Source organism: Bos grunniens, chromosome 4 (assembly GCF_055505025.1).
Source record: "Bos grunniens cultivar Pamir isolate PY7600 chromosome 4, Bosgru_T2T1.0, whole genome shotgun sequence".
Classification (NCBI taxonomy): Eukaryota; Metazoa; Chordata; class Mammalia; order Artiodactyla; family Bovidae; genus Bos; species Bos grunniens.
The window spans coordinates 17713386-17729451 of record NC_141168.1 but is presented as its reverse complement, the minus strand read 5'-3'; the positions used below and the strand labels follow the sequence as shown (position 1 = coordinate 17729451).

At 42.6% G+C, this 16066-nt stretch overlaps 2 protein-coding genes across 2 annotated transcripts in view; both read right to left on the bottom strand.

The window, feature by feature from the left end:
• The window catches only part of ATP6V0A4 (ATPase H+ transporting V0 subunit a4), a 98173-nt gene extending 90937 nt beyond the window's left edge, over positions 1-7236 (bottom strand). The window contains exons 1-2 of the mRNA XM_086395353.1: positions 7097-7236; positions 5442-5529 (exon numbers count right to left, since the gene is read on the bottom strand). The gene's annotated coding sequence lies outside the window, so the exon portion shown is untranslated. The remainder of the gene's footprint in view (positions 1-5441; positions 5530-7096) is intronic.
• Positions 7237-9383: 2147 nt separating this feature from the next.
• Positions 9384-16066, bottom strand: part of KIAA1549 (KIAA1549 ortholog) — a 124519-nt gene continuing 117836 nt past the window's right edge. The window contains exon 20 of the mRNA XM_086395344.1: positions 9384-15143. Coding sequence (XP_086251470.1) covers positions 14892-15143 — 252 coding nt within the window. The 3' untranslated portion in view covers positions 9384-14891. The remainder of the gene's footprint in view (positions 15144-16066) is intronic.

Genomic DNA, 16066 nt, shown 5'->3' with positions numbered 1-16066 from the left:
ACCTGGAAGGGACCTTAGAGGCCAAGAGATTCCATCTCCTTCTCTGCCACCCCTGCCCCTCCCCCCACCCCCACCCCGCTCACACACATTTAATTACACCTTGAGAAAGATGACTTGTCTGCTTGATGACTTCCAGAAAATTATGTTCATCACACTATGAAAGAGTCCCTTAAATTCCATGTATATTGAAAGCAATTAATTCAAAGGGAAAAACCCTTAGGAAATAATCTGGAAAAGTAATAGTTGTTTCCAGTATTCACTATTGAAGATAATGTAACCTATTCAGAAAAGAACACTAAATAGCAAAAAACAAGGTCAAGGAAAGGTAATACAACTATGGGATATTATACAGATATAAAATGATAACTATGAGAAGTATGTGGAAACTATTTTATTGGTCAAATTATAAAATATTAAGTATACAAAAAAATATTTTATTACTCAATGCTGGTGAGGATATAATGAGATGTATTCTCAAGGTGGACCTGGAGGATATAAATTGGCCCAGGAATTCTAAAAAATAATTAATGATATGGAATATGACTCTTTAAATCTATTCAGATTATTCAACTCAGTAATTTCACCTCTAGGAATTTATTCTAAGGAAAGAATCTGAAAATTAGACAATTTATAAACAAAGATATTTATCACAGCATTATTTACAAGAGCAAAACATTAGAAACAACCAAATGTTAAACATCGGGGACATGGTTAAAATTATGGTAGATCCACAGACAGGAATATCATGCAAAAAACACAGGGCCCCTTTCACCATGAGAGGATACAATGAGAGGTGAGCAACCTAGAAGGGGTGCCTCACCCCACTATGCTGATACCCTGATCTCCAAGTTTTACCTCCAGAACTAATTATACTTTTCATACTTAGGCAAGAATGGTGAAGGAACCAGGAATTCCTTCCTTGAAGTGTTAAAGGAAACAGGAGTGCCAACCACAAAAGTTTACAAAGAAAAAAATGTAATCAAGTTACTAAAGGAAAAATGTTTTTAGTGAAGACGTTAACTCAGATATATGCAAGCTATAAGATAATGAATTATAAAGAAGTTGGAAAAAATACATCTATTTAGACAGGTCTAAACACAGGTCTTTAGTGACATGAGATACTGTTTATGACCATGCTGAAAAAGAAAACAGGATAGAATGCACATGGGCTGTCATATCTGATTCTGAGTCGTATCGGACTCCGTGCACTGTAGCTCGCCAGGCTCCTCTGTCCATGGAATTTTCCAGGCAAGAATACTGCAGTGGGTTGTCATTTCCTTCTCTAGAGGATCTTCTCGATCCAGAGATCAAACCCGAATCTCTTGTGTCTCCTGCACTGGCAGACAGATTCTTTACCACTGTGCCGCCTGGGAAGCCCCTACAGGGCTTTTTGAGCAACACTATATAGCAGAACAGGTATGTCTGGGTAGCACATGTGTATGTATTTAGCTGATCATCAAGCAATGCAACATGTAAAGTTGAAACTCTGTTACAAGGTATTTGTATCACCTGTGAAGCAGTATAGTATTTGCAAGTGGACTTGGGCTAGTCATAAATGTGTATAGCAAACTCTACTGCAATTGCTTAAGAAAGTAAAAATAGAAGTAAAACTGAAATGTTAAGAGAGGAGAGAAATGGAATGATATAGTGAGTGAGTGAAAGTCGCTCAGTTGTGTACGACTCTTTGCGACCCCATAGACTATAGAGTCCATGGAATTCTCCAGGCCAGAATACTGGAGTGGGTAGCCTTTTCCTTCTCCAGGGGATCTTCCCAACCCAGGAATCAAACCCAGGTCTCCCACATTGCAGGCAGATTCTTTACCAGCTGAGCCACATGGGAAGCCCTAAATGCTCATAAAAGCAAAGAAGGTATTAAAAGAGTGGAAGACAAAAAAACAGAAATGAACAAGTCAATGAATGAAAATAGTAACAAATAGGGCAAACATGTCATAATCACTTTAAATGTGAGTGGTCTAAATAAACCAATTAAAAGAATATCAGAATGGATAGAAAAAAAAGACTGAACTATATGTTGTCTACAAGAAACCCACTTTAAATATAAATACATAGATTAAACGTAAAGGGATGGAGAAAGATATACCATGATAACACTAATAAAAAGAAAGTTGGTACAGTTATATTAATTTCAGAGCAGAATTCAGAGAAAGAAATTTATCAGGGATAAAGAGAAGCATTACAAAAAGATAAAGAGGCCAATTTTCCAAGAAGATATAACAATTCTTACTGTGCATACTCCTAACAACAGAGCAACAAAATACATGAGGCAAAAACTGATAGAACTGCAGAGAGAAACAGATAAATCCACTATTACAGCTAGAGAGTTCGGTACCCCTCTGTCAGCAACTGACAAACCCAGCAGGCAGAAAATATCAGTAAGGACATAGTTGAACAGAACAGCCCCATCAATCAACTGAATTTAATTGACATTCATAGCCTACTTCACCCAACCACAACAGATTACACATTCTCCTCAAACTCACAGAATATTCACCAAGAGGGACTCTATTCTGGGCCACACAAAATTTAAAAGAAAGAGCTCCCTGCCACTCAGCCATTGTACGCGTCCTTAGTTGCGTCTGACTCTTTGCAAACCCCTGGGCTGTAGCCCTCCAGGCTTCTCTGTCCAAGGGATTTCCCAGACAAGAATACTGGAGTGGGCTGCCATTTCCTACTCCAGGGGATTTTCCCAACCCAGGGATTGAACCCATTTCTCGTGCGTGTCTGCATTGGCAGTTGGATGTGGCACTGGGCCACATGGGGAGCCCATGATACCTCAAATAACAAACACTATTAATTTGAATGTATCTTTCAAGCCAGGGAAAATGAAGCAGAGCTCATCTTATAAAAAGCACAAAATTAGACAATCTTTGGGCTTCTCTGGTGGCACAGAGGGTAAAACATCTGCCTTCAATGCAGGAGACCTGGGCTCAATCCCCAGGTCGGGGAGATCCCCTGGAGAAGGAAACAGCAATCCACTCCAGTCCTCTTGCCTGGAAAATTCACAGAGTCTCACACGACTGAGCAACTTGACTTCTCTTACTGTGAAATAATATTTTTGCTGCCTATTAAAAAGTCCTAAGCTAATAAATCTAAAGAAATGGTAACCTACTCATTTGAAATCAATTTTTTCTCAGAGCAGAAAGGTTGTCAGTTTTTGCATCTCTACAGACTGACCTGAATCTGGGCTGTGTTCTGTTTCCCCTCTTACACAATAGGATAATATTCCTACTCCCCCATTATCCACTGAATCCCAGCCTCCTCACTTTCTTCTCTTGTCTTCACTCCATGGGTCACCCCCATTAGCTCACAACATGTCTGGTATCCATTAATTTTAAGCTTGCCACGTTTAGCAAGTAAAAACACAGACATCTAGGTAAATTTCAGTGTCAGGTAAACAAGTAACATATTAGTGTGTGTCTCATGGAATATTTCAGTTCAGTTCAGTCACTCAGTTGTGTCCAACTCTTTGCGACCCCATGGACTGCAGCACCAAGCAATATTTAAGACATACTAAAAACTGAAAACAAAGCCTTCCTACTTGTCTGAAATTCAACTTAATCAGGTTCCCTGTATTTTATTTGACAACCTTACATCATTCACCCTACAGCCCTGTCTTCCAGTTACCATCCCTTTTCTTCCCTTCTCAGCAAAGTGCCTGAAAAGAGCTGTCTGAATTCTCCCTTCTCTCCATCTCTCCCCTCCTAGTCCTCTTTCACTCTGTGTCCAAGCTAACTTCTTTCACCAGCACTCCAGAGACTGATGGCCTCCATGCTGTTTACTGGAGCATGAAATTGGTCTTATTCCCCAGTGTATTCCAAGTTCCTGGTGCTTATAACAGTACCTATCACAGAGCTGGTACTTGATCAATGTTTATTTAATGAATGCACTCATGTAGCTACAGTATTATCAGACAGGTCAGTTTTCAGCAAATTTATTTGCCATTCCATGAGATTCTCAATGTTGGAGTTGAAATTGTTCACTTTCATATACACATAACATGCCATGTTCTATCTATAGAAGCGACTCTTTAAGCCATTCAACTTTATTCACAGCTACTTCTTCAAGACATACTAAACAACATCTTGCCCTTCCTTCATTTTATGGCATAACTAAGAACAATGAAGCAGGGAGATGGACGTCCCCTCACCATACTGACTCTGGGGAGAGCCTGAGCTCCTTGTGTTCAGTCCTATCCATAGCATCATCTCCGTTCCAGGTGTCCAGAGCCTCTCCTTCTTCCTCGCTGCCCCATGAGCATCTTGGAAAAGAACTGACTGGGAGGGAGGACTCAATGCCCAGAGATACAGTCCTTCTGCTGGAGGCCATGGGGGGACAGGCTTAGTGCCATGGAAGAAGGTCCTCACAAGAGGCCAATGGGAAGAAATTCTAGAGATGACTTTTCTGTGCCGACCTACTGAAATCATTGCTAAGTTCTTTCTTTTAACAGGGCCAAGACCGACTTTCTTGGGTTGATAGTTATGTCTTCCAGAATACAATCAAATACGTAAAGCAAGTCAATTCTCTTTCTCATGATGACACTTCGAACACGTGAAGATAGCTTTGTCTCCTACAAGCCTTCACTCCTCAGGGCAAACATTTAGCTTCTTGGTTTCTTTCTCAAAGGAGGTGGTTTCCAGTCCTTACATTCTGGCTCCCTTTCTCCCAGTCTTTCCATCCAATTCATGAGCATTTCTTTCAAAATAGGATGCCTGAATTCTTCATGTAACCAACCTGGGAGATAGAAATTCTTACAGGGCAACATGTTACTATTGATAATGTCTAAGTCAGGGTTGCTCCCCAAACATCTCCAGTGCTCCAAATGGTCCCTAGAATGTTAACATCCTCAAATCTTTTCCCATAAAATCCTGTTAGACCATATTCCCTTTATCATATATGCATATTATAGATTTTTTAAACCTAGGAGTAGAACTTCAAATTTTATAGGAATAAATGAAATTCTGTTAACATTCTTTTCCTGTGTTTTAGCCTGTCAAGTTCATTTGTAATTCTGCTTGCTGTTTGTCACAATACCATCCTTCTACATGTTGAGGTATCTCAAATTCAGTAAGTCACTCTGAACCCATTGATGGAAAGAGCATACAAACTCTTTAACTTCTGAGGTCCAGGGGCCAGTAACCTCAGAAGACAGAAATCTTAATTATCCAGAAAGGGGTTGAGACACGGAGGACTCTGTCATAGGCTAAAGCAACTTTTGATTCTACAGCAATACTAGAGATGTTACTCTTGGTTCATCCATCAGTGAGTTGGGGAGAGAGAGGTAGGCAGTCTGGGAGGAAATGTGTTATGGAAAGTTGATGTCTGTGCCGTTAGCCAATGAAGAGAAAGATACTGAGGCAGACACTTTTCACCAGGGTCCCCGCAAAGCAGTTTATGTGCAGAAGGCAGAGTTTTTGAGTTACCTTAAAGGCGAGAAATGGGACATTGTTTTCTGAACAGGCCTCTCTGTCCATGAAGTCCTCTATCTCAGCTACAAGCTCTGTGAAGTTCCTGCAAAATTCCACGTGTCAGGAGGTCAATCAGGCAGTGCTCCCCAGAGGCAGCCGCAGAATTAGCCACAAAGGGATGGGGCTCTCAAGGTGGTGGTGCCACTTTCCCCAGTGGAAGGTCCCCAGGCACATATCCCACCCTTCTTTCCAGTGTATACCCTGCACCAATTCTAATGCTTCTGCCCTCTTCCTGACCCTCCCCCAGCCCTTGTATACGTTGGAAACCAAATCAATAGCTTATTAGAAGAACAATTAGAAAGCAAATCACCTTGATCAGTCCCAATCACCAAACAAGATTAAATTGACTGAGATTTATTAAAATTAAAAAAAATTTTTTTTGACTGCAGTATCTCTAATGGTGAAGTTATATTGGTTTCTTTTTCCTTTTTTTGCTAACCTGCATTTTTTCCAGAAAAGATACAATGAAAAAAGATTGGGGTTAATGGGCTACCTGCAGTAATATGATGTTCTGATTTAAATTTGATTACATCTTTTTTTTTTCAAGAACTTTACTCGTAACTTGTGTATCATATTTGTCTTGCAAAGAATCCAGAAAGAACAATATCAGCGAACTATAAAAGTAAAACAACATTCAAAACACCTGCTGGTTCTTGACTTTAAATCCAGGCCATGATTTCTTTCTTTCCCTGCCTCTCCACCACAGCCCACCCCCACCCCCTACTACTGATCCCCACACACACCGCTTTAGGAATTTCTAAAGGGAATAGCTACTTCTCACTTCTTCTAAAAGCAGAACATATCTACTGTTCTTCAAAAACAGGCACAGTGCAGAACTACTTTGGGGGGAAAAGATCAACATTTGTACTAAAATGCAGCAACTCTATTTGAGCTTTTAAGTCATTCTTAAACAAAACAAAACAAAAAACTCTTCATACTGATGTTTTCTTTAGAAAAATCTCAGAATTGTAAAATGCTAAATGAAAGAAACATCATGAGAAACGCTGGGCTGCATGAAGCACAAGCTGGAATCAAGATTGCCAGAAGAAATATCAATAACCTCAGATATGCAGATGACACCACCCTTATGGCAGAAAGCAAAGAACTAAAGAGCCTCTTGAGGCAAGTGAAAGAGGAGAGTGAAAAAGTTGGCTTAAAGCTCAACATTCAGAAAATTAAGATCATGGCCTCTGGTCCCATCACTTCATGGCAAATAGATGGGGAAACAGTGACAGATTTTATTTTTATTTTGGGGGGCTCCAAAATCACTGTAGATGGTGACTGCAGCCATGAAATTAAAAGACACTTGCTCCTTGGAAGAAAAGTTATGACCAACCTAGATAGCATATTAAAAAGCAGAGACGTTACTTTGCCAACAAAGGTCCATCCAGTCAAGGCTATGGTTTTTCCAGTGGTCATGTATGGATGTGAGAGTTGGACTATAAAGAAAGCTGAGTGCCAAAGAATTGATGCTTTTAAACTGTGGTGTTGGACAAGACTCTTGAGAGTCCCTTGGACTGCAAAGAGATCCAACCAGTCCATCCTAAAGGAGATCAGTACTGAATATTCATCGGCAGGACTGATGCTAAAGTTGAAACTCCAATACTTACCTGATGTAAAGAATTGACTCACTGGAAAAGCCCCTGATGCTGGGAAAGATTGAAGGCAGGAGGACAAGGGGACGACAGAGGATGAGATGGTTAGATGGCATCACCGACTCAATGGACGTGGGTTTGAGTAAATTCTGGGAGTTGGCGATGGACAGGGAGGCCTGGTGTGCTGCAGTTCATGGGGTCGCAAAGACTCAGACACAACTGAGTGACTGAATGAACTGAAATGAAAGAAACCACTGATTTCAGGAATATCATCACATCACAAAATCAAAATCTAAATACTTACACTAATGAGTATTCTCAGGGTACTGATGTAACCCCCTATGAGCCAGTTACTCTAAAACAACTTTATAATAGGAGTGGTCCAGATATGTTCTATGTTTCACACTTCTGTAATTCTATCCTTTGGCACAAGTATGACAAATAGTAGTTTAACTACATGAATGTGGGCTACTGAGATTTGTGACTACAATTGTTCCAGTCTCCCAACACCAGAGAGATCAAACACATACCACCTCCAATTACTCCCCCAGGAAGGTCCAGCAAGGAAGGGGAGGGAGATCTTTAGAGGAAGAAAGTTACTAGATAAATAGTGTGCAACTCAACAACAATAAAAATATTTCGTTAATCACCTAACCCAGGCACTGGACCAAGGATCTCTTATTTGTTTTTGCTTCTTGTTTTCTTCTTACCTGAAGCTGCGCTTAGCAGGTGCAACATGGAAGAGGAGGAAGAGGGAGAAAAAATGCCAATTTGGTTTTAATCCACATTTATGTCAACCTAGTGGTCAGGGTCTGGGCGTGGGACCAGCCTGACCTTTCTCCTAAGCCTTAGCTGCTTCTCCTAATTCCCTGTTCTACTATTTTGAATCTTTTTACAATCAGAGCATGTGAAATCTCCTAGGGGAACAGGGTGTGCCAGGTAGTCCCCTGGTTTTAATCTGAAGTATATCAGGGCTTTCCTGATAGCTCAGTTGGTAAAGAATCCACCTGCACAGCAGGAGACCCCAATTCGATTCCTGGGTCAGGAAGATCCGCTGGAGAAGGGATAGGCTACCCATTCCAGTATTCTGGCCTGGAGAATTCCATGGACTGTATATAGTCCATGGGGTTGCAAAGAGTCAGACATGACTGAGCTACTTTCAATCCAATACAATATTGATTAAAAAAGAACATAAAAGTATCTTAAAACTATCACATTTATTTCTTCAGGTATGTCTAAAATATTGGCATATCTTAACCAGTGTGTATATATGTATTTTTTTTAATCCCTTTATTTTTCTTTCATGGATTTTCAGTTTTGTCAGTGTGTTTAAACTTTCCTGATATCCTGTCTTTCTGTTTACTAGTTTTTTTTAAGCTCTGTAAACTTTCTTCATAGTGGTCTACTCCCTCCAATTTTTAAGCTCAAATTCTCCTTTTGGTTGATCCTGTGAACTCTCCGTCATGAAGCCTTATTTTCTGCCAAGACTTGCAATCATTAACTGTGGTTTCCACTTCACCAGGAGCTGACTGCCTTGAGAAGCAAGGCAAGTTGTGGGTCATGGATGCCCAGGGCAGACTCTTAATAGTCTCTGCGAGGACCTTTGGGCTTTATCTGTACCAGATTAGTTTTTAAAATTTCAATTAACTTTAGAGAAAAATTGCAAAAATAGAGTGTTTCTGTATACCTTTTCCATAGCTTCCCCTAATACTAAAGTTAGCAAAACCAATAAAGGAAACTCTGTACAATACTGCTAACTACACTGTAGGCTGTATTTAGATTTCATCATTTTTTCCCACTGATAACCTTTTTTGTTGTCCAGAATCCTATGCAGGTTTCCACATTTCATTCCTTTGTTGAGTTCCTCTGTGTTTTGCAGTTCCTCTTGCTTTTCTCAGTTTCAAGGGGTTTTTATTTTCTTGAGTTTCGTAAACAACTCCAGGTTTATCCTATTACCCTTCAAGTTTGCATAGGATCTTCTCAGTTATCTTTCTAGATTATAGTCCTAATCTTTTAATTCCAAAATGAATCTGCTCTTAGTGGAAGCATCAATTTGATTAGTGGAGAGCCTGTAAAGCAAAACAGTGAGTTGAAAGGAGTGGCGCCAACCACCTTGAGTGACAACAATTCTGCAAATTCCATGCACTGAATAGACTACTTTCAACTTAATTCCTTGGAAAATGAAAGCATCAGGTGTTCTCACGACGGACACAAAAATCAGAGAACAAGAAACACTGCATTCAACTTTCACATTTTGCACATGAGAGAACTATCATGTTGCAAAGGAAATAAACAGAAAATATCACTTGACACCAATTCAGAGCATTTATTGACATTTCCATTTAAAATGCTAGGAAAGCTGTATAAATTGTAAACATGGAAACCAAACACTTGCATAAATTATTTCAAAAACTCTACAGCACATTAGAAAACAGTGCAGCTAATTGAAGGTAAGAAACATAACCAGCAAAGAGAAGAGAGAGCTTGATTACTAAATCATTTACCCATACTGAAATTTAAGGGCCCATTTGAGACCAGCAAACCATGATTGTCAAGTTCAAAGCTGCAGGATTGATGCCACGAGTGGCCTCAATTTACTCTGCATTTTTTCGTACATTAACACTCATAATCTAGGAATGAGAGTGCAGGAACTCAGAAGAACATGGACCTTAACAAAGTCGGAGGTGGCCAGTGGGCACACCAGAGCGCTCGGTTTGACAGCCTGTCCTGGAAGGGTGCAATTCACCCCACCTCCAACGCTCCCTAGACCATGCCCTGGAGGAAGGCAAAGTGGAGAGTTTCTACTCCCCTTTTCTGAAATTAACCCTCTGCTGCTTAGAGCAACCGAGCCCACTGGTTTGCCTCTGTTCCCCTAGGGCCCCCTCCTCCTTCCCCACATTTGCAGAACAGTACAGGGAGCCTGGCTAGAAGCTGACCCGGCACTATTCCAACCTTGCACACTCAAGGAGTCAAGTGATGAACGCTGGAAACCTGGTGGACATGAGAAGGGGCATTCATGACGTTCCAAGTTGTCCGGAAAGATTCCGTGGAATCAGGGATCGTGAGACCTAAATCACTTCAATTTTTCTCTTTGTCCCTTTTATTTATCCACTCTTTCTTTAAATGTGAAGTGGCCCCAGAGCAGAAAAACCCGCAGAAAGAAGGAAAAGCAGAATGCATGATGATCTACCCTGTGGGAAAGTAATTTCAAGAAGGGTGTCTCAGAGGGTGACATTCCTTCCTTCTTTCACTTGCTTGCTGGTTCCCAACTTTGTTTCATGTTTCCAAGGCATTTGATACTCTTTTGCTAAATGTCAACGCTGCTGGCGTGTTAAGATAAATTGTCAAGTGTACTGTTACACGCACAGCATGGAATTAGGATCGTACCGTGAGGTTTCAGTTTTCAAGTCTTTTTCATAAAATTAGAGAAACGAATCTTAAACACCTCTTAAACACCGCAAATCACCTCCAAGGGTATCAAAAGAAACCTGAAATGCACACACTCCCTGTTCACTAGGTCACAAGTGTGAGCCTAACACAGTGTATGAGTGTGTTACAGCAGCTGTTGATGGAAACCCCCCTCACCTGTTGTAAGAATATCCGTGACGGTGTCGGATTAAATGTAAAAATGAAGTTCAGTTTACCATCCCATAAAAACAAGCTTTGTGTTCAAATGGTCTCCTTGCAGGTGCAGAAGTGGACTTCCTCACGCTCCTGCCTGGAACAAAGGTGGCTTAGGTGGGCTCTGGAGTCTGGCTTTGGGGACCTGCTCTGGAGGTAGAAATGAAATGGCTAAAACATCTACAGCTACAGTGTGTGTGGTACTGAAGACTGGAACCCCCTCCCCACCCACCCAGAACCTTTCACCAGCTCTCCTTCCAATCAGCAAATTAATTCATGTCTAGGAAGCTCACAGGAAAGGGAGAGAGAGATGTATTTAATGATTAACTCCTGAATTAACTACAAATGCCAATCTGTGTCCGAGTGGTTGGTTTGGTCACTGGAGCACTAAGTTGTGCAAACGCAGTGAACACTGACCCTGCACACAGTTCAATGGGAGGCTCGTAAAGCACAGGATTACCTGTTTCAGCCCGCAGCCTCCAGGCGTCCCTTCACCTGTGCCCTGCATCACAGGCCTCATGCCCTGAAAAATCGTGGTTGGCAGAAACTGGCTTAGTCTGCAGCTCAAAAGCCACATATGACCAAAATGAAAAGACGCTCTGAAATTAAATACAATTTGGAGGAAAAGGTGTAGGTAGCTGTAAAGTCAAATATATTTACTTATAACCCATTGCGCTCCACAAAGGATCAAATGCGGCTGAATGACGGACCCTTGAGATCTGCGCTTAGCAGCAGACCTCGGCAGACGTCTTTCACACTTGACACTGGCCCTCTGGCAGTTCTGGGACTCCCCCGTCCCCTCTAGGACAGACGTGCTCCTCCGCAAACCTCCTCCCAGGCCTGGTCATTTTCTTGTTGGGTTCTTGCAGACGTTTCCTCAGACCCTCACTTCTTCCTCTTTACAAAACTCCTTTGATGGTGCAGTTAGGGATTTGGTCTCCGTATTGGAGAACAGGTTCAAGGTTATTTTCAACAGCAGCTTCACCACTTTCTCCATCCTTCCCCAGGCCCACTCTCAGCTCTTCCCACACCATCTCACCATGTGCCTGGGAAGCTCTTGTCTTCCGTGGCTTCTGATGTTGAGTTCTCCCCAAGACCCCACTGTTTTCCAAACGTGTAAGTTCCATTCCTCCTTCCAATGTACTTGTGTACTTGGGTGCATTTTACTGATGTTTAAACCATGTTATTTTTCCATCTCTTCCATCTTTTACACCAGAGGGTGTTGTCTGATTCAGATCCTAAGATCTCAGAAGGCAGGGCTCGTGTTTGGTGCCAGAAACAGCAGAAAATCCGAACAATGCATGAGAACTGAAAGTTAATGGTGAAGGAAGTGAATTGAAAGCAAATCGGGAGGGAGGAAGTGGAGTCCCACGGGGCCTCTGGTGTTGCTCTGGTTTCCTCCACGTGAACTCACTCACTGGGAGGTCACCGCAGATCAGACGGTCCATCCCAGCACCATCACACAGACAGCCCACATTCTCAGTGCGTTGTGCTCCCTCCTCAAGGGATGTCTGCCCACATGACCACACCTGATCCTTGCAATGAGAAATCCGGGGCGGGGGAGGCCCGTTCTCACGTGGCTGATGGGGAGAGTGAGGCTCAGACAAGGGGCCTGACACAGCCGGGCAGTGACTGTGCAGAATCTGAAAATGATCATTTCAACAAACAGTCTCCTCTAAAACTCTGACTCAAATGTATAGCTCTTGCTATTACCATGAGAACTTTTAAAATCAGAAAAAAAGAATAGACATAAAATTTCAGTTTTCATTTTGCAGTGTTTCAATAAATGGAACGCCAAAGCCACACAACTGTCATGAGGACCTCTCGTTTAAGTAGATTCCATTCACTGAGTGTCTGAAGCCCCACTCGGGATGGTGTTCCCACGACAGCTGGTATGTTCTGGGTCAGTTGACGGTAAAACTGAGTGCAAACTGAGTGTGCTTTACAACCAACGCAAGAGTGCTGGGGATCTCACCGGTCTGCTCACACCCACCACATACCACCATTTATGTTACATGTCATCTTTGGTCTTGACGTTGGTTTAAAAGTATATCCCTTCTAAGAAGAAAAATAGAGACAGAATCCCGTTTTGCTAGTTTGAAAGGCATCAAAACTGCTGTCGCAGCCCCATTTAAAACAGAGGCCCATTTCTGCCGCGTGCTAAGGAGGTAACCACATTTGTACACTCCAAGTGTGAACACTTAGGATACTGAGCAGGATGGGAGGGGAGGGGCTATCAGCTGGCCCTCAATCTGAAGTTGCCAAAAGGTGTCCGAAATAAAAATCTGCAAGAATCTCTGAAATTCTTCCTTACACATTCAGGATCCTGGTATTTCTGAATGACAGGCAAAGAGACCCCTCCACTCTGGGCAAGTCTGGTATTAAATCAAGACTGAGAGGTAAGAGATCAAGCCCATATGAGGGTCCTCTCTCCCCTGCTCTTTGGAGCCCAGGAAGGGTACCTGAAAAGGAGCTCCCATTACTTTATTTCATATTCTCAACAGACATCCTTCTCACCTCTCCTGTTTCAGAGGCATAAAGACAAAAAATGCCTACATTTTAATTTCCCAGAACTGACTCTCCCTGGATTGTGAGACGAGTCTACATAACAGGCTTAATGCAGGAAGGGCAGAAACATAACACTGGAGCCCAATGGTTACACTTTGGGGAACTATTTTAGCTGCTTTGGGATTCTTAAAATCTGACACAGATACAGAGATTTTGATTAGTCAGAGCCCCAGATTCTGCCTGTGTATATGTTGTTTAATTAAAGATATTAATTGAGCTAATAAAAAAGGATTCATGGCAAAGTGTTATCTGCATCTGTTCTTCTTCATTTCACTCAGGTCCCAGAAAACAGAACAGCCCTTGTTACTCTAGTCCTCACTCCACTTCGGGAGGTGGAGAGATAGTCCCTTCAGGAGGCAATCTCAAGTGAGAGGACCCCTCCGTCAGGCCCAAAGGGGGTTTCAACAGTCACTCAGCACAGTTATACACAATGAAATCAGAAATTAGGAGCAACTCTTTCTCCCTCGTGGTCTCAAAGCTCCTCTTTCCTTTCTTGGCTCATTACAAAGAGGCTCAACAGAACTCATTTCCAGGTCTCGAACATAGGGAATGCGATTACCACAGATGCATTCACAAATAACTAACCATTCGGTGGTCCTAGGAACTGTGACAAAGCATTTTTGCTTATGTAAGATTCCTCATTCAAAGTTGGGAGCAACGTATCAGCAAAGTGCCAGGATTCGTCGGGGCCTCCTCAAAGCCTCATTCGATAGGACTGGCCTTGATGAAGATGTACTCAGATGAAATGCAATAGGCAGTTACCTCTGCCAATCAACAAATGGCAAATACAATTAAAGAGTGTAAATCTAAACTTTGATATGTACTTTGAATAACCAAATAAATATTAAGCTTTTCCTATGTGGAGAGGCTTTTTCCCTCCTCTTTCTAGAACAAAATGAAACCTTCCACATGTTCTTCCATTGAGAAAGCCAAAGTTGCATTTCACAGACAAGGTGAAGGGGCTCTTGGAGCTGTAGCACCAGAAGAAGGAAAATGCAGTTGATGGCTTCGTTTTGAATCATCAGGCTCTACAATCTATCATTTGGTTTCTCACTAGTAGCTTTTTAAATTCCCAAACAGTCTTAGTATTCATGTTGTTAATATTACTATTAAAAGAAGTTCCTAAGGAGGAAAAAGAGGGTGAAAATCAAGCAGTTAATAAAATGTCTTCAAAACTCTTTTCTCAGAAAACAAAGCAGCAGGTTCATCGTACAAACCAGTCTGAGTCACATCTTCCCACGGAAATACTAGGTTCCTTTAATCCCTACACCATCTACACATTTTCATCTTTCACCTTAAAAAAAAAAAAAAAAAAAGAGACTAACTTAGGAATTTCATTAGCTTAGAATTGTGGTTGGTCTTTTGTGAAGTGCTGCTGGCTTTTGGCCAAAAGTACATAAATTTCAACTGAACCTAGGTGGTCACAAAACTGCCAACATATGAAAAGCATCATGGGCTGTCACGTGACTTGGGGCATTTTCTAAAATTGCAACCTGTTCCCTTAGTTGGGCCCCTCGCCCCGGAGATGCTCCTTCTATTAAAAACACCTGCTCAGTTGACTTCCTTTTAGTCTTGCTTCCACAGGAAGCAGATACTTGGCAAATGTGCAAGGTGAGGCTGATCAGCTGTGGAAGTTCTGCACGGCGGTCTGCTTCTGCGAGAGCCGGAGGAGCTCCTCGCGGATCGCTTTGATGAGAGAGGCTGAGGAGTGGCTGGGCTGGAGGTCTTCCGTGGAGCTGGTGGGGTAGGCCAATCCAGCACCCGGCAGCCCCCTGTGAGGGAGGTTCCCGGGAGGAGCTGAGGGCTCCCGGCCTGAAGTCCTTGGCACCTGGAACAGTGGTGATGAATACTCCTGATGTCCGAGCACGTGTGTCTGAAAAACCACAGCAAACACAGGAAAACAGGAGGGAAGATCAGAGGCAAACTGGCATCCAACGCTCTCCACCCACCTCCCAACCAACAACTCAGCCTCCCACCACCAGAACGCAAAGACGTAACTGCGGAGAAATTGTGCAAGGGAAAGTAGTCCAATAAAGAAGCCCCTGAACTTAATTTAAAAAAGACGCTTACTCCTTGAAACAAAAGTTATGACCAACCTAGATAGCATATTGAGAAGCAGAGACATTACTTTGCCAACAAAGGTCTGTCTAGTCAAGGCTATGGTTTTTCCTGTGGTCATGTATGGATGTGAGAGTTGGACTGTGAAGAAGGCTGAGAGCTGAAGAATTGATGCTTTTGAACTGTGGTGCTGGAGAAGACTCTTAAGAGTCCCTTGGACTGCAAGGAGATCCAACCAGTCCATTCTGAAGGAGATCAGCCCTGGGATTTCTTTGGAGGGAATGATGCTGAAGCTGAAACTCCAGTACTTTGGCCACCTCATGCGAAAAGTTGACTCATTGGAAAAGACTCTGATGCTGGGAGGGATTGGGGGCAGGAGGAGAAGGGGACAACAGAGGATGAGATGGCTGGATGGCATCACTGACTCGATGGACGTGAGTCTGGGTGAACTCAGGGAGTTGGTGATGGACAGGGAGGCCTGGCGTCCTGCGATTCATGGGGTCACGAAGAGTCGGACACGACTGAGGGACTGACCTGAACTGAATTGAACTATACACACTTGATTAAAGACAGAAAGAATGAACGTGCAGTTGGCCCCACTGGCTAATCCCTGTGCTGCCATGTGTGGAAGGAGAGTGGGCCACTGGGGAGCCAGGAAGGGCCCTGAAGAGCTGGACCGGGAGGGAGGCTGGAGCATCCCAGAGAGGGCAAGGTCTGATAAGGATGTCTGCTCAGAGG